This window comes from Periophthalmus magnuspinnatus, chromosome 1 (assembly GCF_009829125.3).
Source record: "Periophthalmus magnuspinnatus isolate fPerMag1 chromosome 1, fPerMag1.2.pri, whole genome shotgun sequence".
NCBI classification, from domain to species: Eukaryota; Metazoa; Chordata; class Actinopteri; order Gobiiformes; family Gobiidae; genus Periophthalmus; species Periophthalmus magnuspinnatus.
The window spans coordinates 27,326,182-27,349,748 of NC_047126.1; the positions used below are offsets into that span (position 1 = coordinate 27,326,182).

At 40.7% G+C, this 23,567-nt stretch overlaps 1 protein-coding gene across 6 annotated transcripts in view; it reads right to left on the reverse strand.

The window, feature by feature from the left end:
- bnc2 (basonuclin 2) overlaps nucleotides 1-23,567 on the reverse strand; it is a 247,329-nt gene that overhangs the window by 41,282 nt on the left and 182,480 nt on the right. For all 6 annotated transcript variants that reach the window (XM_055224212.1, XM_055224207.1, XM_055224206.1 and 3 more), the window contains 2 exons: nucleotides 16,941-17,043; nucleotides 9,558-9,793 (listed from right to left, as the gene is read on the reverse strand). In XM_055224212.1, the coding sequence (XP_055080187.1) occupies nucleotides 9,558-9,793; nucleotides 16,941-17,043 (339 nt within the window). The remainder of the gene's footprint in view (nucleotides 1-9,557; nucleotides 9,794-16,940; nucleotides 17,044-23,567) is intronic.

The following is a 23,567-nucleotide window of genomic DNA, read 5'->3' on the forward strand; positions in this document are numbered from 1 at the left end:
CCGTGTATGTTAAAGCTATATCATTTTCACTTCCCCCCGCTCGCCCCGCGCAGCATGCTAACTCCCCAATCACATTTCATTAGACCGCCAAACGTCGCGTAACATCGAATATTCACGATATTCGCTGTACTTGACCGTATACGCAGCCGTCACGAGTTAAAATAACATGTTGAAATATACATGTGACCACCAAGCATGTAATAAATGCATTAAAAGGATTTCCAAATGTACAGTAATTACTTCAACAGTCTCCAGAGAGCTCTTTATCGCTTTTATATGAGCTTGACAAATTGATTTAAGTTAAAAAAGTTAAAATTGTGTTGTGACTTTTTTACGTACAGTGGTGGAAGAAGTACTGAGTTTTGTTAATTAAGATACTGGACTAAAAAATACTCAAAAGTAAAAGTATCACATGAAAAAATCTACTTAAAGTATTAAAGTGCTTGTTTAAAAATGTATTTAAAGAGTGAAAAGTAAAAGTTATCAGTAAAAAAAATAAGTAAAGTTATATTCTAGTTACATTCATCAGGCTATATTATCCTTTTGTTCCACCATAATTCAATTCTTGTGTCATAAATGAGTTATCGATCACTTATCTAAAAATCATACCTAAAATGTAAAAAGTAAAAGTATTTTGCACATATATTTTGAGGTCTTATAACCCTTCAAAAGTAGTGATTTTGATTAATTTTTCGTATATTTTTGTTTACTCAATCTACGAACGTGTTAAAAATAAACCCTCGGCCTTTTCTGCAGGCCTCAAACAATAATAAAAAATACTTTTACTTTTCAGTCCAGTAGCGGAGTAGAAAGTACAGATAACTGCTCTTAAGTGTAGCGAAGTAAAAGTAAAAAGTATCCACTGTAAAATGTACTGAGTAAATATCTAAAACTTTTGCTTAAGTACAGGGCGTGACTACTTTTACTTTCTTACGTTCCAGCGCTGATGGGATTATAAGATCATATTGTAAATAAATTTCATTGTTACTTACACTGTGACAAATATACGGTGTAACGGTCGAGCTGATGTACTACTCAAAGTTAAATGTGTAAATGAATCCAGGACACTTTTCTGCATTTGTTATATGGAGAATTATTTCAAACTTTGCCCATAAATCTAACCCATAACCTTGCTTCTGCAGCTAGAAAGTATTTAAGGCGCCAGGGCGAAGTATTTGGCCTGGGCACTGCTGGCAAAATATAAGGAGCCCAATCCGCAAATACCAAGAAATGGGAGTGGTGACGTGATTTACAAATGACTTACTGGGCCAAACTTTAAAATGTGCTTTACTTTACTACTTATATTAAAATTGCGTAATTGGTATTCTAAAAAATACACTGAAGGTACAAAAACTCTGTGTACATTTTGCTAACGGTGGCCCCAGTCCTAGTTCCACTTCTGTGTCCAATAATGAAGGGACTTTAGGCTCTTTTACGGGATCCGAATCTCATATTTTTATATGACAGAAGCCAATGTGAGAACAAAATAATCACAGACAGAAACGACCAAGGCTCAGTCGTGTTTAAACTGATTCAAACTAAGAGTGGGAGTGTGTTTACCCTTTGGAATTATGCATAATCCAAATTCAACACTGCAATTATTATTATTATTATTATTATTATTATTTTGCAAATCTCTCTTACTCGTGTTGACTTCATTGGTACTGATTATTGTGTTGATCAGTACAAAAATGCATAAACACGATAAAGATTTCGATTTGGTTCGAACCATTCACGTTAAAGAACCGTTCAATCAACGCTCATCACATCACTAGTGTCAAATGGAGTCTGGTACCAAACCAAACAAGTACCAGGAACAGCTAAAGGTGTATTGGTGTTGGCATGTCCTTACTATTTTTGTTCCATCATAATTCAATTCTTGTGTCATTAATGAGTTATCTTTCTCTTATCTAAAAATCATACCTTCCTTATCGGAGCTGTCAGGGAGGTGAGAGATTGATAATGTGCCGGGAGAGGCCACAGTTAGGAGCAGAGGGGAGGACAGGCCCGTGTGTGTGTCTGTGTGTGTGTGTGTGTGTGTGAGTATATTTGAGGAGGGGGGGTATCACCTTGATTCAGTACGCCGGCCCCCTTTGAAGTGCTCGGAGCTCAGCGCGGCCAACACAGAGCCGACCGTCGTAAGCCTTCCAGCGAAAAGTGAAGCCTGACCTCCCCACCAAATCATAACCATATGAACAGAAGAATTTCCACCTTAGGAGAATGCTTTTTCTGCCGTCCATCTCCCAGGGTGAGGCATTAAGTAGTGATAACAGAAAACAGGTTGTGAAGGGGAGAAGGGGAGGTGATGGAGGGGAGGAGAGCCAGGGTTACAAGTGTGCCGTATATGCAGGAGATTGGAGAAGGGGATTGTGTCCAAAAATGTTGTTGCACGGAGCACGACTACCTAAAATGGAAGTTTCTCAGGGAAGGATCAAGAGATATGGTGACCTTCACAGTTGACAGAGTGAGAGACGGAGCACCGTGCCGACTGAATAAGAGACAGGGGAAATTGAAACGTGACTCTAACTCAATAAATACTTTGGTGAAGCGCTGCGGAGGAGCCAAGTGGTACCTCCCCGAAGGCCCCCGGACCCACCTGCAACTGGGAATGGTTTCCTGTCTTACACTAACACTGAGAGGGCTAATCCATGTAATTACAGCTCATATTCCACATGTGTAAGTACACATGTACACATTACACTCAGCAGTGCTTAACAACAGCCAGTCCCCCTGCAGACTGCAAACTGTTGTATGTAACCACTGTCTGCCTCCTGCGTGGGCTGCTTGTTAAATGAGTAAATGAGGAAAACGGAATAGAGGAGGTAGTTTGTTAAATTTGGCGTCATGCAAACGTGTTCGAAGGTGTTCAGCTGGACTGCGGTGACACAATTGTTTTTTATATATTTAGACGTTTTGGGGAGAATAAAAGTCGCTTGTTTATGGCGTATTGTTGTTATGTATAGTTCAGATTGTTTTGAGATTATGGAGTCAAATTTTAGACTTGGGGGACACCGTAGTTTCCTCTTTTAATGGGTAAAGTGTGTCTGTATTAGTAGTTTTCAGATTCTTGAATGTGATGACGTCATACTCTAAGATGGAGACAGATTTCCTTGTTGATTTTATTGTACTTTGCCATGAAATATCCAAAATGTAAAGCATTAGCGACTAGACCCAAGAACTCACAATCTGCATTTTGACAATATTAATTCTAGCTGTCCCCATCAGTATTAAATATGATTGGACTATAAAATGTGATGTCATCTGAAACCCAGCGATTTTAAAATATGTTTTGTTTTTTAAAAATTGTCTTGATCATCTAGTTTTGCATTGCACCCAACTGAGTGACGTTAATCTACACTGTATTTAGTTGATCAAAAAGATTCAAAATTTAAATATAACTTGCCACTTTCTACCAGTAGAGGGAGTCGAGAGCAATTTCAGTAGTGTCAAAAATAGGGGGTCAAATCACAGTTTATAAAATAGAAAAACAAAAGCTTTCCAGACCATTTTCATCTGTTGATTTTCATTTCTTTCCCCGTACTGCGCCCCCTGTTGACCATCACCCTTGACTCCCACAATGCCTTAGTAACTCCTCCAAATCCCTGCTTCTATCTCCTGTCCCGGGGCTTGGTTTGGTCAGACGGGGCTATGCGGCTGCGTGCGTACACCCAAGTCCTGATAGTTTGAATAAGCATTCCTCCAAGTGTGCGCACAATTAGGGTTAGCCTGTTGTGTGTTAGTGCCCTGTGTGTATGTGTGTGTGTGTATCACGGTGGTGGGGGCCGTTAGCGGTTCCATCTGGGTCTCCTGGAAGCTGCGTGGAGTCAGGAAAACCGCATCTCATAAAAAAGGAGGCTGCTCCGTGTTCTACAAGGACAGAACATTACTGGGAATGTCGCTTTGGCCCATATGTTGGCTTCAAATCCAGCCCCTCTCTCTCTCGCTCCGCACATTTGAGCTTATTTTTCACTTGGTCATGGATAAGACAGAGGAAGACAAAATAGACAGTGTAGCAGACAGACCCAGAGAGGCGAGCCAGCCTTGATAGTAATACCATGTGTGTGTGTGTGTGCGTGCAAATCGGACAGCGGAGTGAGCAGTGACAGGGCATCTGGTTGGTGATGGGGTCTGGACACGAGAACGGGACAGACGGAGAGGGAAAGAGGGAGGAGGGGAGCGAAAGAGGAGAGGGAGGACAGAGAGACGAGAGGGAGAACACAAAAAACAGAAGAAGAGAGCTGAAGAGAGAGAGAGAGAGAGAGAGAGAGGAGATGGGGGGAGCCAAGTGTGTAGGCAGGAGAAGAGGAGGAAGGTTGTGGAAGTAGAGGAGAGTGGAGGGCAAAAAGGGAGGGAAGGGAAACAATGGACAGGGGTAAAGAGGACAGGGTGGGAGACGAGAGGAGAGGAGAAGAGGAGAGAAGGAGCAGCCTGGTCCAAAATCAGGAAAGGAGGGGAGTAAAAGGAGGGTAAGGGTACTGCCAAAGTCAAGGGCACCCAACAAGTCTCTCCCCCAGCGCTGGGTAGAATTACTTACACTTCATATTTGTTCAGTAGTAAAACATAATAGCTTGCTCTGCACAATGTTAAGACAAAAAGTACTTGTATTGGCATAATTCTGTGGTTACATCTGGAAGAAAATATGTTAAAAATATTCAACTAAATACCTCGGACTGGACTAAACTTGAACTAAACCGTGACTTGAACTGGGACGACAGCACAAGACCGAGCTATAGAGTCATACCTGAAAGTCCAAAAAGTCCAAAGTGTTTTATTATTTCGGTCTTTTGGTCACACTACCGCCCTCGAATCCAAACTATCGGACTTTCCCTGGCGCTGTCTCTACTGTCGTCATGACAACAGGAGCATAAAGGAGCTGCGAAGTTGTTTTTGCTCGTTTTGAGAAGTAAACAGAAGCAAGATGAGACTCGGGGTTGACGGTGATTGGCTAAAATACAGACGGACAGGAAGACAGACCAATCAGGAGCAGTGTTAGGCGGGTATTTCATTGGTTTAGCGCTGGCACATGGTTTTGTACGAGCGAATGTGCCGATACAAGTGGATTATACGGATATAGATTTTTTGGCTACTCGCTGTGACTGGATTTAACGCGGACGACAACAATGGAAGCCATAGCACAGCCGTCTACGACATACACGTGCGTTTGGTAAATGGGGTATTTTGGTTTATCTAACGCTCTGGGAAGGAGAATAACTTAACTGACGCTGATTGCTGGTGCATTTGATAATTTTAGGCCAAATAAGGCTTTTCTTTTTTTACCCAAACAAGCAACAGGCTGTGTTCTGGCAGAGTGGTTTGTAGTTATTTTGTCTAGAAGCCGAACTTCGCTAATTTGACAACTGATGAAACCAAGAAGTCGCTGCAGCTCGCCACCACGTCTAAGCAGCGGCTACCAAAATGGCCACGCGACGCTGCCGAATCCTACGCGCATCACCGCAAAAATGTAGTTAAATCAACAAAGTAAGTACAGAGCAGTGGGCGGTGAAAACGGGATACGATCGGCAAAATGGCGCCTTGAAAATAAGCGATTAAAGATTGCTCAAACATGCACGAACACTCCAAAGACAATATCGAGGAGGGAAACAACTATAACATGGTAAAAACAAATATTTGCGTTAAGTTATTTGAGTTATAATCACCAAATTTCTATATTGTACTTTGGCTGTTGCTATTTCCCACCCTTTGCTAACAAGACCAAAAAAATCTGACTTTGAAAGAGACAACCCACCTTTTTTTTTTTTTTTTTTTTTACATTATTTTACCATATTTCCCTACTACATAGAAATGGATCCTATTTGTGTGTGTGATGGAATATAAGTGTGTGTATTGGCGTGTTGTGGTCAGGGATGAGAGGCTAGATTCTGTCAGATTCTTGTCCTGCGCTCTCTGGTCCATCACTGACGGGTGGGCACACTGACACCTGGCACACAGCAGAGCGGACATGCCAAGCCCTCCTCCTCCACTACCGCCGCTGCCCGCTACACGCTACACACTGGACAAAGGGATCATGGACGACGGGGAGGAAAACAGGGGAAGGGTATGTTAGTTTTAGTCGATTTTATTACATTGAATTCAAGTTGACTTATACAGCGCGTTTAAAACAACTTGAGCTGACCGGAGCGCTTCACGTAAAAGTCAGCAAAGCATAAATACACAGATGCTAGGATACAAAGGAAATGACCAATAAAACACCAAGACGCCCTGTCTAGCTCGTATTAAATGCCAGGGAGAAGAACGGGTTGGTGAAGACGTACATCTCCCACATGTTTAAAGCCATATGAACCATCTCGCACCCATCTCACGACTTCGGGGACCCATAGAGCGCAGATATAAAGTCATTAAGAACTTGTTAGTACGTTTGAACTGATGGACGAAATTCACAAATCTTAAATGATACTGTCTTCGTCGGAATACCCGGATTTGTCCCGAGCTGCGCATCCCTCACCTTCAAAAATAACCTTGACAAATAATTCCGTGCAAGTGAAAACCTGACATGTCCTCATCCCATAACCTCCCTCTGGCATCGCTATGGAAACGACAATTTATTATATATCATCTACGATCCTGTTCTTTTCATTTGATCTCTCATTTAGCTTGCCGTGTACACAGTGGCGGGGACACACAGCGCTGCCCGGAGGCTTGGGGGAGAAAGAAAGATGATTGAATTTCACAGCTACTTACTGGCTAATAGGGCCTTCCAACGACTACACACTGTCCTTAAGTGAACGCGAGCTAAACTACGGCTTCTGCCCCCTTTGAAGCGCCCCTCTGAAGTAGATGGAGAGGATTTAGCCGGTAGCGTGACATGAGCCGTTCGCCGACCAGCTGACGATTAGAACCCGCGGATCAAAACACAGACGGACGTTCGTCTCTACGGGAACCGCGTAATTATGCAATACGAGGTCGTACTGTGAGGGAGGAGAGGGTGAGGTCGCATACGGACTCCTTTTGGTCGTGGAAAAAATAAAAAATCAAAAGTGTAATAAAAATGTGTAGTAAAATATAATGTGTAGTCAAATCCATAATTTAAACAGATAATGCCATTACTATAAATGATATTATATAAGGTTTTATTGTTTATATTGTATAGGAAATATCAATGGACTGTACATATAGCACGTCTAACTGATGGCAATGCGTTGAAGGACTGGTAAATAAATGTTTTCCTGTGTATTAAAATGTTTATTCTTACTTTTTTACTTATTTGATTTATTTTATTTTTCATATTTTTATTTTTTTATTTAATATTTATTTTTTTATTCTTTTTTAAAATTTATTTTTCAGTTATTTTCCTTTTTTATAATATAATGCCACCTTGCGTTTGTCCTGATGAAGGCCGAAAGGTCGAAAACCCATCACATGATTTTAAATGTGGAAAGGCTTTTAATACTTTTGTACTTTTTGAGTGCCCCTGCTTTTTTTTATTTTTTTTTTTTTATTTGAGACTGGTCCCTACACTGGAGAGCATCAAAAGGACAACTTTACACAATCCATCCAAGTAGCACTCCAGCCTCCTAAAGTTTTGCATAATTTATTTGTCTACTGCAGTGGTGGAAGAAATACGCAATTTTGTTACTTAAGCAAAAGTACAGACACAAAATACTCAAGTAAACGTATCACATGAAGAATTCTACTTAAGTAAAAGCAAAATGTAAGTATTTCACACACATTTTGAGGTCTTATAAAGCTTCAAATGCAGTGATTTTGATAAAGATTTGTGCTGAATTTTGCTCAACAGAAACAATTAAATCGATACATTTTTCCTAGCGAGTTTTATTTCTTATATTTTTGTTTGCTAAAAACTACAAACATGTTAAAAAATAAACCCTCAGCCTCAACAAAAAAATATTTTACTTTCCAGTCCAGTTAAAAAATGTAGTGGAGTAAAAAGTACAGATACCTGCTCTCAAATGAAGTAAAAGTAAAAAGTATCCACATTAAAATTGATTTAAGCGCAGTACTTTACTACTTTTACTTCGTTACGTTCCACCGCTGTTGCTGTAAGGATTCTTTTTACATCTAATCCACCCATGCACATCTTTAAAAAGTCTAGCAACAAGTAACACACGCTTTAAATACACATAGTACACATAGTAAATACACTTTCACTCACAAACACTACTCCGACTACTATGACTACTACTATGCGCTCCTTATCACATTCCCATTACGCTAACCCACACGCACAGAAGTGAAAACCCAGCCTGCTGTTTGCTGTTTGGGTTGCTGGTTAAGCCGTGGGCGTATTTGTGGACGTCGTTGTGTGTATCTGCAAGCGTTTTCCCTCACAGAAGCTCCATACACCCCCACCTCCCTTCCTCCCCATCCTCTCCTCCTCCTCCTCCTCCACCCAAACCCATGTGACTCCTGGTTCCACTTACACTCTCCATGCATAAAGATAGGCCCAACCACGCACACGAGCCTAACCGCATACACATGTTCACTGGCTCTTAACTAATTCATTCAGGAACACTTTGGGTTTCAAAAAAAAAAAAAAAAAAAGTACAAAAAAATCCCTACATCACTGATTGAGAAAGTGTCTGACTGCAATTATAGGGGGAAAAAATCAGAAAGGAAACGGGCTACAGTGGTTTAATAGTTAGCTAGCATGACATTTTTGCACTTTTTAAAACATGGAAACGCACGGTGTTGACAGGCTGGGAAGAAAGGGCAAGTTGGAGTGAGGGAAAACATTTGCTAAAGTGGCGTGCATGGTCAGTCGCTGTTCAAAGACTACACAGAAATTTGTCCAAAGAGTTTTTGGGTGAAAGTGGTGGCAATGGTCACTTTGTGGTATTGCCCGCACTCTGAAAAATGGTCCAACAATTGAGGCAAACTGGAACATTTTGGGAGGGAAAGCTTTGCTAATATCAGGTTTTGGGCTTGGGACCTCTGTGGCCGATCGTTGAGTGGCATTTTTTGATTCGCTTTTACGCGATTTTTGTGTGTGGTGGAAAAAAGCAAAAAGCAGGTTGATGCAGTAACATATTTTATAAGCAAACTATTCCATTTGGTTTTGTAACGCGCTCTAGACATAATAATCTTCTTGGTTTTGTTGCGGTATAGGTCTGGTTTGGTCTTCTAATCCTGGTTTAGTACTTCGTCTAGTCCTGATCTTTCATTTCGTTTTTGCGTCTGTAACTCGAGCTATGAACATGCTTTCTTTTCCCAGCGTCACTCCCGCTAGCATTAGCAACAGGTTTGATTGACAGCGTCTTCAACAGCTTCATTCCAGATTGGCTCTTTTGTTGCTATGATACTCGCGGCCGGAATTCCTAATATGGAAGTGGGCTCCAAATTTGCCCGTATAACTGCTCTAGCCTCGATGAGCATGTTTCTTCCTGTGTTTGGGTGAGTACGTGAAGCAGTTTAGGCCCAAGTGCTTCAGTCCCAAGTTTGATGTGGCGATTGTGCAAGTGTGAACCTTCCCTAGTGTTGGTGTGGTCCTGGTCAAGTCCATGTTTAGTCCCAGATTTTTGACAAGGCGTGTGTGCGTGTATGAAATGAGCATCTCCGTCACGTGTCCACTGTCCACTGACCTGCAGGATGTAGCCCCTCACGTAGTCCCTCAGAGTCCAGCCCAGCCCGTGGAGGATGTGCAGCACCTCCTCCTGCTTCAGCACAGAAAACAGACGGTCCAGTAGGATCTTGAGCCTCACCGGTACAGCCTGGGTCCCGTAGAGCATGAGGCTGCTGATGTCGAACACCACGTTGGACTGTACGATCTCCACCTGGGTGGGGTGGTACAGGTGCTGGGTGCTCAACTTGTCCAGGGCTGTGGGAATAGAAACACAAACACACAATGTATTTTACTTCTGTGGAGCGGGATATTAACACAGAACATGACATATTTACATGTGTTGGATGGATGGATGGATGGATAGATAGACGGACGGATAGATGGATGGATAATGGATGGATGATAGATGGACAGATGGATAGATGGATGGATAGATGGATGGATGGACAGAATTAGATAGATGGATAGATAGATAGATAGATAGATAGATAGATAGATAGATAGATAGATAGATAGATAGAAAAATGGATGGATGGATGGATAGATGGATAGATGGACAAATAGATGGATGGAAGATAACTAGATAGATGGATGGATAGATGGATAGATGGACAGAACTAGATAGATGGATGGACAGATAGATAGATAGATGGATAGATAAATGGATGGATGGATAGATGGACAAATAGATGGATGGATGATAACTAGATAGATGGATGGATAGATGGACAGAACTAGATAGATGGATGGACATATAGATAGATAGATAGATAGATAGATAGATAGATAGATAGATAGATAGATAGATAGATAGATAGATAGATAGATAGATAGATGGATAGATAAATGGATGGACAGATAGATGGATAGATGATAACTAGATAGATGGATGGATAGATGGATGGACAGAACTAGATAGATGGATGGACAGATAGATAGATAGATAGATAGATAGATAGATAGATGGATGGATAGATAAATGGATGGATAGATGGACAGATAGATGGATGATAACTAGAAAGATGGATGGACAGATGGATGGATGGACAGAACTAGATAGATGGATGGACAGATGGATGGACAGAATTAGATAGATGGATGGATGGATGAATAGATGGATGCATGGATGGATAAATGGACAGATAGATAGATAGATAGATAGATAGATAGATAGATAGATAGATAGATAGATAGATAGATAGATAGATAGATAGATAGATAGATAGACAGACACAATATTAAGTCATCTTTTCCCATTTGTATATTTTCTTGATCCAAAGCTGATGGTGATTCTGCCAGCTACATTTGTCCATAGATATATTATTGTGTTCTTGGAATGTTCCACAGTATGGCATTAAATCACGCTATAGACACAAGCAAATGACACCAAAGGGCCAGGTTATAGGTCACGTCTGTGGAGAGGCAACATCGCTCACAGTAAGAAGGTATGTTTTTCAGTCTGTAATTGAATGAATGAAAGATATGAAAAGTTTAACGCCAGACTGTGGAACATTCTAGGCAAAGTAATAACATCTCCATGGGGATAAGCAGGTGGTGGACCCTCCCTCCAGGATAGTTATATAATGCACTTTTAACCCAAAATATTTAAAGGGCCCATGTGAATGAAAAACAGTCAATCTTGTGTAATATAGGAGCGTAAAAATAAAAAAGATGACATATTACATTTATTTATTAACTGTTTCAAACAAATATTGGTGCTACGTATATTTATTTTTTTCTTTTGGAACCGATACAGATATAAAAACATTTCCGTCTGATATTAGCACCGATATAGTGCCCATTCAGAGTTAAGGACTATCAGGTTTCCCCATGGTCTCACTTGTATCCTCAGAGGCTCTTGCTCAGTCAGCGTTAGTGCATAATGACGTATCCATTCGATAAAAGCAATGACATTAATGTAATTTTGCCCCATTCCTTTTATTTAATCTAATCTGGTGCTGTTCTTCATTACTGCTGCCCTTGCATCTCCCTGTTTATTCCCCTCCTCTATCTCCATCCTCGCCCTAAGCTGCAGTTATCCAGTAGATATGCTCTTCAGGAAGGACTGTATTTTGTGGAGACGTTTACCTTCACACTCAGTTTTATAACCCGATTCCAACTGTAAAACAACTTAAAAGTGCATATGACAGGTTAGACTAGTCATTTCTCTAAAACATAGGCCGGTTAACGTCATTAGATTTAAGATTTTAGTAAACGTTTAGCCCAGAAGAGTCCTCCAGTGAAGTATTCATTTTATTTGTGTAGTGTTTAACGTGTTGTCAGTGACATCCACCTCGCAACCGCCTGTTCACTGCCTTATCTTTAAATATTTGTTCATTTTAGAGTGAATCAGGAAACTGGATAGGAAGTAGTGACGCTAACAGTGAGATAGCCGGGCGCAGAGCCAATTTTGGATGTGATTTTGCTTGTAACAGCAGATATGACATATGTAGAGGTGTGTTACCTAGCAACCGTAATGTTAATAAGGGTCAAAACATGTCTAAATTACACAATAGTTATGATTTGACCAATGAATTTCACCAGTTCAGACTAGTTTCACATAGAAGACAACAATATTCAATAAATGCTAAGGTGTATTTTACTATTTGAGATTTTGAACCATGTTTACGTCTACAACATGTAAAAGTTAGGGTTTAGAAAGCACAGTATATGTAGTTTATTTTCCATGTTAAGGTTATGTCGTGTTAAGGTGTGTTAAGGTGAAAGGTGTATGAATGCACCGTATTTTCTGGATTATAAGTTCACTTTTTTTTTTGTTTGGCTGGGGGTGCGGCTTATACTCAGATGCAACTTATATGTGAAATATGTTTTTGTTCTTCATTGTTATGCATTTTTTGGATGGTGCAACTTGTACTGCAGTGTAACTTATACTCTGATCCGACTTATACTCCAGTGCAACTAATACTGCAGTGCGACTTATACTCCGATCCGACTTATACTCCAGTGCGACTAATACTGCGGTGTGACGTGTACTCTGATCCGACTTAAACTCCAGTGCGACTAATACTTTGGTGCAACTAATACTTTGGTGCGACTAATACTGCGGTGTGACTTATACTCCGGTGACACTTATACTCCAGTGTGACTAATACTGTGGTGCGACTTATATTCCGGATAATACGGTAATTGGTTGTTCGATTGACAAGAATTTTCTAGAGCCATTTTAAAATTTGAACAGAATATTTCAGATGTTAAAATGCGATGACGTCATACTCCCAACTGGAGGCCAAGAGACGTTTTTCCTATCGATTACATTCTACTTTGCCATGAAATAAAAGGTAAATGCAAAAAATGTTGAACTTGATCATTTGTATAATTGACTAGACCCAATAACTCTGTGTATTCCAACAGAAATCTAAAAAATAATGAATAAATAAATAAAAATTAGCTGCCCCCATCTGTATTAAATAATATTGGCCAATGTTGTGATGTCATCTGAAACCCAGCAGTACTTGTTTACCCAGAGCCCAATGCACGAAACGATCCCTTTGAGAGTTTGTACTTTTGTGAATTTATCATAGAAACATGTCGCGGACGCAAGCCAAGATCTGTACCAGCCAGGGCCCAGAATTATACGCTACACCCCTGCACCAGTGTAAAAATGATGTGTGTTTTAAATAGTCTGGACACACCCTCTCAGTCAATGTTTTTTTTTTCCTTTAAGTTTACTACTTTCTATAATTCATATACACATAGAAGACACCAAAATATGAGTCGAGATGTATGGAATTATGTAGAAAAAGAGAAAAAAAACTGTTAAATAGCTCAACTAAATATGTTTTATATTCAAATGCTCATAGTGCTGCAAACCCTTGACCTTCTCTCGATGATCTTCCAGCAAAAATCTGCAAGTTTTTACTTATTTTGAGTTTATTTTTGTTTACTGCATTCCATATCTGCCCATTCATAGTTTTGATGCCTTCATGAGAATCTACAGAGTAAATAATCATAGAAATAAACAAGAAACATGAACGGAAACGTGTCCAAACTTTTGACTGGTCGGGTAGAGTGGAGTAAAATGCTTTCGTTTTCATGAGTTATACAAGTTACACAAAAAAAACTGCGCTAAAAAAGTCCCCGTTTTACTCCCAGGACATTTACAATCCATGTGTGATCTGTGCAGTCTCTGGTCCGTCCCCGTTATATGTCCTGTCCTCCATCTCCACCTCTGGTTCCTACCTCACCTTCTCCCTCCTCCACCTCCTCCTCTTCCACGTCACCCTCCCCCCCGCTCGGCCCCGCCTGTGTGACACCTGCTCGGGTCCCGTTCGTTCCCCGTCTCTGATCCCCGCTGATGGGTGCCTCGCCTGACAACGCCGCTCCGAGCAGACACGAACATAATAAAAAATGAAGAACTGCTTGTCAGAGTGGCTGCCAATGCCGACATGAAATGGAGAGCGCGGGGAGAGGAGCGATGTGCGTCTGACAGTTCAGAGGGGGGAGATTAAAAACTATTCAATGAGGTCCTGTGCGCTGTGGCCCGGGCTTATGCGGACACGGGCCAAACAGGTGTTTTCTTTTATCTTTCCCCCTCCTCCTCCTCCTCGGCTTTGTACTCTCCCTCTCCTCTTCTCCTTCTTCTTCTTGTAGTGTGTGAAAAAGTGCTAGGTGTGGTCTGGCCTCTCACTCCGCGCTGCTCCTGTTTTGAGTTGTTTTGATGTATGGTGCAAAACAAGACTTTAAAGGCACCCGAAAATGTAGTTTTGGTTAACAGGAGTTCTAGAGAAACAATACAATGATATAGAGTCAGTTTTGTGGAGACTCATTTGGAGCTTCAAAAGGTTCGAATTTTTTCACTTTTCACGAACTCAACTAGCTATTTTAACTTTGTATTTTGACCGAGTATTTACACAATTTACTCCATTTGTTTCTAAGTACCAGGGGTGGAAAGTAATTAACTACAAATACTCACGTTACTGTAACTTGAGTACATTTTTTGAGTAGATTTGTAAACCTGTGCTTGTATTTGAGTAGTTAGTTAAGTTAGTTAGTAGTTAGTAAGTCCACAGTCTTTGTATCCGCTTCTTTCTGAACCGACAAACACACGTAACAGCATCGCCCGCTCTGATTGGCCATCATAGAATATACGATTTGTGTGATTTAAAATGATTAAAACTGCTACAAACTGTTAAATTTATATAAAATACTGAGCTAAAATACTGGGCTAAATGCTGAAAACACTGAGCTAAATGCTAAAATCTTTTAAAAGTAACTAGTAGTACTCTGATTAGTATTTGTCATGTGTACTTTTAACTTTTCCTTAAGTACAATTTGGCAGCGTACACAGATTTCTTCCAGCGGTTTGTACTGTAGTTTCAATTTTAACATTTAAAACAGCAGCTTGTCCTTGGTGAAGTCTAGTTTACGTCACTTTAACTCTCAATTTCATTAAAAGTGAGTGTTATATCGTCCAGATTTATTCATGGCATAGTACTTAGCAGTGGTGGAAAGAGTACTGAAAATTTGTACTGAAGTAAAACTACAGTCACATGCCTAGAAGTACTTGCAATTGAGTAAATATTTAGCCGTGACTATACTTTTACTTGAGTACAAATTTTCAGAACTCTTTCCACCACTGCTGAGTACTAAAGTCTAAAACAAAACTACAATATATACATTTCAACTAAATCATGGGGAAAAACTGCAATTTTAAAGGCGGACTGCATCTTAAATGAAATGGAATAAAGATTGAAACTACAGATTAAACCAGTAGAAGAAATCTGAGTGTTACATCTGCATTAAAACATTGCGAGAGAGGGCTAACGTGCTAGGCTATCTTCATTTGGTCATGGAGTCCTAAATATGTCTCGCTAGCTTCGCTCCGCCTTTACGTTACAATCTGTAAATCGTGTCGTTCCTTGTGCTAAAATGCTCCTGTCTACTCACTATTTTAGATAAGCATAAAGGAGTTGATAAATCTTATTAAAATCCCCGCGTGGTCTGGACATATTGGCCCTGGAATCTCCTACGGCAAGCCGAGTGGAGCCGTGTTTACCTAACCACTGTTTCAACTCCAACATTATTGTCCCCAAGAGGAGATCTGTCACTCGGCCAGGTGCAACTCAGAACAAGAACAAATACATTAAATCACATTCTCTCGTCAGCACGGCAGAGGGATATTTAGACTGAGAGACAGACAGAGAGACACAGAGAAAGGGGGTGTGAGAGAGAGAGAGAGGGTGAGAAGGCGTGAGAGAGGGTGAGAGACAGACAGACACAGAGAAAGGGGGTGTGAGAGAGACAGAGAGAGAGAGACAAAAAGAAAGAGGGTGTGAGAGAGAGAGAGGGTGAGAAGGCGTGAGAGAGGGTGAGAGACAGAGAGACACAGAGAAAGGGGGTGTGAGAGAGAGAGAGAGAGAGACAAAAAGAAAGAGGGTGTGAGAGAGAGAGACAGAGAGAGACAGAGAGAGACAAAAAGAAAGAGGGTGTGAGAGAGAGAGAGAGAGGGTGGGAAGGCGTGAGAGAGGGTGAGAGACAGACAGACACAGAGAAAGGGGGTGTGAGAGAGACAGAGAGAGAGAGAGTGAGAGAGAGACAAAAAGAAAGAGGGTGTGAGAGAGAGAGAGAGAGGGTGAGAAGGCGTGAGAGAGGGTGAGAGACAGACAGAGAGAGAGTGTGTGTGAGAGAAAAAGAAGGCGAGAGGGAGAGAGAGTGTGAGAGAGGGAGAGAGAGAGTGTGTGAGAGAGAGTGTGTGAGAGAGAGAGAGTGTGACGAAGAGAGTGTGACAAAGAGAGTGTGAGAGAGACAGAGAGAGAGAAAGAGAGTGTGAGAAAGAGTAAGTGAGAGTATGTGAGAGAGAGTGTGAGAGACAGAGTGTGAGAGAGAGAGAGTGTGAGAGAAAGAAGGTGAGAAAGTGAAAGAGAGAGGATGTGAGAGAGAGGGGGAGTGAAAGAGACGGTGAGAGAGTGTGTGAGGCAGAAAAGGTGAGGCAGAGGAGTGTGAGAGACATAGGGTGTGAGAGAGAGGGTGAGGGAGCAAGAGAGGCCGAGAGAGAGATAGGAAGTGAGAGAGAGAGAGAGTGAGAGATGTGGAGGGAAGTGAGAGAGTGAAAGAGAGACAGAGTGAGAGAGATATGGGGGAATGAGCAAGAGAGTATGAGAGAGACAGACAGAGAGAAGGGGGGAGTGTGTGAGAGGGAGGGTGAGAGAGATAAGGGGTGAGAGAGAGAGGGTGAGAGAAAGAAAGAAAGAGGGTAAGAGAGATGGAGGGTGAGATAGTGGGGGAGAAAAAAAGGAAGGTGAGAGAACCAGAGAAACAGAGAGTGAGAAAAAGACAGAGAGAGGGTGTGAGAGAGACAGAGAGAGAGGGTGACAGACAGAGAGAGAGACAGATGGAGAGTGAGAGTTTGAGACACACACAGAGAGAGGAGACATTCTCGTACCGTGGGCAACCCAGCCGTGCTTGCATTGGTCACATGTCCGCAGGTGAATCTTTCCTGGTTGGAAACACTCACACGAGCAGTTCACCAGTGTGCACCGAATGGCCTAGAAACACAGACAAACACCCGGGTTACTCATGACTCCAGTGTTAGAACAATCTGTTATTATGAAAACTGAAGACACAAACACTGCAGTCAGTACAAACACATTTCATACACTGAGGCCTCTCACCTATTAACACATCACTTTAGTAGAGATGAATTCTGATCGGTTCTTTCTTTAACAAGTTGTTTCATTGGTCTAGACTTTATTGGTTGGAACTGGACTCAAATTAGGTAAGAACTGAGAAACTGTATGTATAATTTAAATATACTATTATCTGATTTATGTTCTAATGTAGTTTCCTCATCACAAACAGACCTGGAGCTGGGTTTTGTTTCATCCGCACATTTAACACACAAATCCTGCATCTTCACTAGAATCACTTGGATAATTTCAGCCCTTTCAGATTTGAGTGTAGCATGTATTTTGTGTTGTTCTGTATTGTTTTTTTCTTCTATTTTTGTAATTCTGGTGGAGCTTTTAATTTTACTTCCTGGTTGGACACGGGCAGCAGCTATGACATACGCAGAGCTATGTTACCTAGCAACCATAATGTTAACAAGGGGTCAAAAGTTGCCTAAATTACACAATAGTTACGATTTGATGAATAAAAATAAATGACAAAACCTTTATTTTGTTAAATCAGTGTTTAAACTGTCAGAAAAATACCTCTTTTGTGCGTAAATGATCGACATACGTAGAGGAATTCTGTTGTAGAACTACTTCCTGTATTTCTTTTTTTGACCACAAACTGCTACTTAACTGGTATAAAACTATGATAAATAGTGACTGCAGGTACTATCCCACCAAACTAAGTCATAATTAGAAACGTGAATGCACTTTAAATGTAGCTAAATAAAAAAAAGTCAAAATCAAACTGCATCACAGCCTCAAAATAGCCTTAAAAACACTGACATAAACAAATGAAAACACGGAACCCAATCCAATGAACAATATGAAAGATGAAACTGCACCGTTACTTCCAAACTGTCCCGCCAACAGCTCTGCCTTTCCGTTTTTTTGTTTTTTTTTACTATACCTCCGCAGCGAGCGTGTACACAAACCACTTGCGTAACTTGTTTTGACTGCGGCTCTATTCCTCCGCACAGCCTCTCCTGCACTCGCTCTGACCCCGGCCAGCTTTTAGTAGTCCCGTGTTAAGTGTCCAGACATCGACACGGTTAGCGCGTTTCGCCGTAAACCACAACACCGAAAAAACACAGGTAAACGTTAAAGCGCAGGTCTTGAGTCTCTATATGGAGCTCTACGGGAGAAGAATGCGTGATATACTACCATAGCTCTATCATTCAAATGAGCCCCGGGCAGCTGCAAGCCATAAATATCCGACCCGAAGAGTAAGGAGCAGAAAGTTATTTAAAAACATGAATCTTAATCAACAGTGGCAGCTCTTTTGTTTACCAGACATTTTTTTATCATGATCAAGACGAATTGATGATGGAAGAGAGTTGTACAACGCTCCAGCTATAGCCCGGGCTGCCCATAGGGAACTGAAGTAGGGCCGGAGCAGCGCACAAAGCTTTTCATCCTTTCTCAAGTCAAATATTACGTTTCCTTAAGATAAATATGTAATCCGCCGATGTTAGCCGCGCAGACATTCGAGCTAATAACTTGGCACAATAAGGAGTTGAATGGGATGTACTGTATATCTTAAAGTTGGCACGTGAGATGCTCTGGTGAGTCAATGCGAAATAACCGAGGTGTAAAATGAATGATGGTACAGTAATGGTTTTTAGAATGTTTGAAAAATGGAGCAAGTTGGCAACTGTTTTGTGTCCATATTAAACAAATTATTGATGTGAGTTCTTGTGAGTTAAAGGTCCTATATTACACACACTTGACTCTTGTGAGTTTTAAGCTGTGTTAGAGTGTTGTTACTTGATCAGAAACATACCTGGAGTTGAGTTTTGTTTCATTCACACGTGTCTGAGTAACAATTTATTATGCTCTGTTCCACCTTGTGATGTCATCAAGTGGTAGCTTTACCTTACTGTAGCTTTACCTTTAACCTTTGTTTAGCAGTTCCAGGGCTGATATTATCCAAATGATTCTAGTGAAGGTGTGTGGAGTTTAAAAACACAGTTGAGCACTTCCTGTATTACCACATGATGACATCACAAGGTGGAACAAAGTGTTTTCGGGTCTAAATATGCAGGATTTGTGCGTTAAACATGTGTGAAACAAACAAAACACAACTCTGGGGTTGTTTTTGATGACGTAACATTATAGATTATGTCAGAAAACAGAGTAATATGGGCCTTTAAAAGCATTTTTTATTTTTTTTTCTGTTTATTCCAATGTTTTTTGGAATTAAATTAGGTAAAATTTGGCCTAAAAATGACATAATTCAAGTCAGTTTGTGTCAAAAGTGCCACCAAAAAAGGTTGCCATATTCACTAAATCTAAAAATCTGAGTTTGTGTTAAAAAAAAATAAAAAATAATAATAAATACATTGCTGGAACACAATACAAACTCACTGTTGCTGACTGAGAGCCAACTGGAGTCAGCCTTAGTAAAGTGGGTCAGGCACAGAAGTGGATTGTTACTGCAAGTCCTAAGCTAATAAATTCAAGTGAACAAACGTCTAAACCTCTTTGTTATCAATAATAACGCACAATTGCCGTAGCGCTGCATTGGCAAGAACATCGATATCTCCAGCATCAGTGATATTATTGGTTTATGAATGGACAACAGCGCCGCGGAAAGTGTCTCTTATCGGCCTTTATGCATTTACAGTCAGTCCTAAAGTCACCTGTCCGCTGTATCTCGCTGTGTGTCTCTCCGCGCCGCGAGTGACAACGATGTGACACAGCCGTGATCTCACAAGGTCATAGGTCAAAGTCCGTTTGTCTGGCAACTGCTGGAGTTTCCCAAGAGCAAGTGATACCAGAAAACAATGGCCTTACTGATAAGATTCTCCAAAACAGTATTTCTTGTAGTATTTTGTCCTTAAGTATTTTGTGAGGGTAAAAAATACGGAAGAACACCAGTATATTTTAGTAGTGGTTATTTTTGTACATACACAGTTGTACTTCAGCAGCACTAACCATATTAGTACCAGTATGTCACTACTTAACCCTTCTTAATAAACTATTTGGTCAATATTAAATAAATCTTCGTTTATGATTTATTAAGGGTAATTAAACTGTATTCATTCCATTATTATTATTATTATTATTATTTATATTTTTATTTTTTTGCATTTCCTTGCCCACAAATTGTTTCCAAATTACTTTTCAACTTGAGTTTTTACCTGGGCACCGCTATTCAGTCCCTCCGCCCTCTATTCTACCATTTCGTCTCTATAAATACGACACGGGTTTAGCACCACATCTTGTAATGTCAAATATAAAAGTCAACTCACTGCTAATCTGCAAATGGCCCCGTAAAATCCATAAACCTGAATCCCCTGCGCCGGGCCTAAGGTGTAGACCAGATTAGCACTGCAGGTGTCAAAGTGAACATGAGCTAATCCCAGTTTAAACACAAAAGTATGGCACTTCTAACCGTGTCACCGCACCGGCCGACGCACAGGGAGACGGAAGAAGGATTATTCACTTTTTAAGCTCTCCAGGTGCGGCCGCTGCCCTCATCCAAGTGTGGGGATTACATAGTGTGTCAGAATGTATCCATGTTGCACAGTGGAAGTGGCTTACAGTACTTGGATACATAAAAATGTCTGTGTATCAAATTTGAAAATATACTGAGCCAAGCTAATCTATTCTACATTGTCTGCAAAGTGTAAATCTTAATTAAAACAATACAGAACCTTTTTGCAGCAGGGGTGTTTCTAGGGAGAGGCCAGAGGGGGCACATGACACCCCTGATATCTGCTTGGGCCCCCTGAAGTGCCACCCCACGTCTGAGGCAGTAAATTGGGTGAAAATCATTTTATGTTTAAAGTATTTATGATATTGCTCCAAATTATGAAAAAATAGACATATTTTTGTCACTATTTTTTATTTTTTATTTTATTTTTTTTATCTGTCTTTGCATTGCCTGAGTTTTTTTATTTGTTGGGGTAAAATTTGAAAAAAATAATAAAAAAAATGCACAGCTAATTAGGTATCTGGTACACATAGTCAGAAATGTGTAAATAATAATAATAATAATAATAATTAAAAAAAAAACATTTGTACACGTTTACAATTACCAATGACATTAATATAGGCGCTAGGTCATAGTAGGCTAATATTATAGAAGTGCATTTATCAGTCAGTAATGAAAGTCAGAAAGCCAGAGCACATTACGCAACCTAACCTCAAACCTTATGATCGAATTACCGCCCATTAATCAATATTACAAGTTGCACAAGACGTCTGTTTTGCTAACTCAAGTAAACTCCAACATTCCCACAAAACAATGCTCCTTACGTAACCACCGTGGCCTTAAAAACTCTCACGTAGAACTGCATTGTGTCACAGAGCTACGCTAATTACCACCACGCTAACATCAACCCGGCAAACAAATGAAAATATCAAAATGCAACGGGGCTGTTTACGAAGCGGGTTCCTGACAGCTGACATAGTTAAGGGGCGTCTAATACGGCAATTAAGACCCGCGCCACTGTCTGCTAGCTAGCCGCTGTGACAAGGCACTCTCTAATCATTGACTTATTACGCAGACGATAGCAGCACCTCTCATATCTGCCCCATTAAGCAGACAGCAGTATTAAGGAGCGTTAAGGCTGAAAGTCCCACCTCCTCCCCTCTCTTCTTACTCTACACTTAACTGGAGAGGCACTGATGGAGAGAGGGAAAAGGGAAAGAGCGAGAGAGAGAGTGAGGAAGAGGAAGGGAGGGAGGCGACGGTATTTCTTTGGGATTTGTTTGTTCATTCTTCCATGTTAAGATGCCAAAGTGCGAGACAAACGGTAACGCGAGACGTCTGCAGTATGACAACAGTGATCATGCAATCGGATGAAAGAATGCTTACGCTATGGAAAGTGAAAAGTGAATGGAGAGAAGTAATTAAAGGAGCTGCGTTTGCTGCTTTGGACGATATACGGTGTCGCCAGCAGGGGGAGTAAAGAGAAGCGTCAAAGCTAATGTTTTAATTGAGTGTCTAGTGCTTTTTTAACGTGCATTGAATCGCGTATACTGTTCTTTTGTCCCTGAGCAAGACACTTTACACAATACACTCACGAAGCATGGAGTATTTTGCAAAGAGAAGTAAATCTGACGTTAAAAAAAAGGTCCTATATTCCGCAAAATTGATTCTTTTGAGCTTTTAGCCATGTCACAATGTTGTTAAAACCTCAAAAACACACCTAAAGTTGTGTTTTGTTTCATTCACACATGTTTGACTAACCCTTTATTTTTAGTCTGTGTACATCTCCAAAGCTTAAAATGCTCTGTTCCACCGTGTGATGTCATGAAGTGGTAGTTTTTTTTCAAGTTCACAGCTACATTTAATCTTTTATTCAGTAGAGATTGGCAATTCCAGGTCTGAAATATTCTAGTGAAGGTGAATAGAGCTTAAAAACACACACTTCCTGTATCACCACATGACATCACAAAGTGGAACAGACTGTTTTCTGTTTGAGAGAAGTCTAAATATGCAGAGTTTGTGTGTTAAACATGTGTGAATGAAAACTCCAGTTATGTTTGTGATGAGGAAACAACATTAGAACATCAGAAAACAGCGTAATAGGGGCCTTTAATCATGTCTTTGGGCAATAAGAGTACTACAAATTTAGGTTAATGCAACTTTCAAAAACTTCAACATCTGTTAACTTAAGCGGAATGAAACTTCAAGGTTACAAGTGACTGTGCACAGGGCCATTTGGAGGGAAGCCACTCAGACCAGACATGCTGTTGTGTACTCATAGTCTGTGGAGCGCGTATGGTTTCAACCTGGACTGGATCAGGGACAGAGTCAGGCTCCACTCACACATATTTGTCACAGCGGGACGGGGGCGGCTGAGGAGGAGGAGGAGGAGGACGCCATGTTATCTGAGGTCCAGCCAGAGACGCAGCATTAGTCAGTGTGCTAACGTCTCGTCACTGTTTCCGCTTTGGCTCAGACAACTGAAGGGAACGGTGAGGAAAAGGACAGTGGGGTACTCGCAAATGGTTATATATGTAAGCTGTGATTCAGGTTGAGTCGCAATTCAAAGTTCTTGACAAAACGCATGTGTGTGTGTGTGTGTGTGTGTGTGTTTTTTTTTTTTGTGTTGTGTAACTGATCGGACTGACTTAAGTGAGTGTTTATTAAGTCTTTTCTTCAATGGAACAAAGCAAAGCATCATGGTCTATGTAGTTTTACGATTCCGCTGCAAACGATCCCTTTTAGATTGTTAGAAAAAAAATACTTTGATATACCTTTTATGTAGTACTTGTTAAGATAATTGAAAATATATGGACTGGACTAAGTGTGTAATAATAATAATCTGCTCCTCACTGCAAAGGAGCAAAGGATCAAGGCCAGGGTTGTTTTTTTTTTTACAACCTTTCTGATAACTCCATTTTGGACTCGAGAACTTGCCATTTGACATAACAAAAGATTA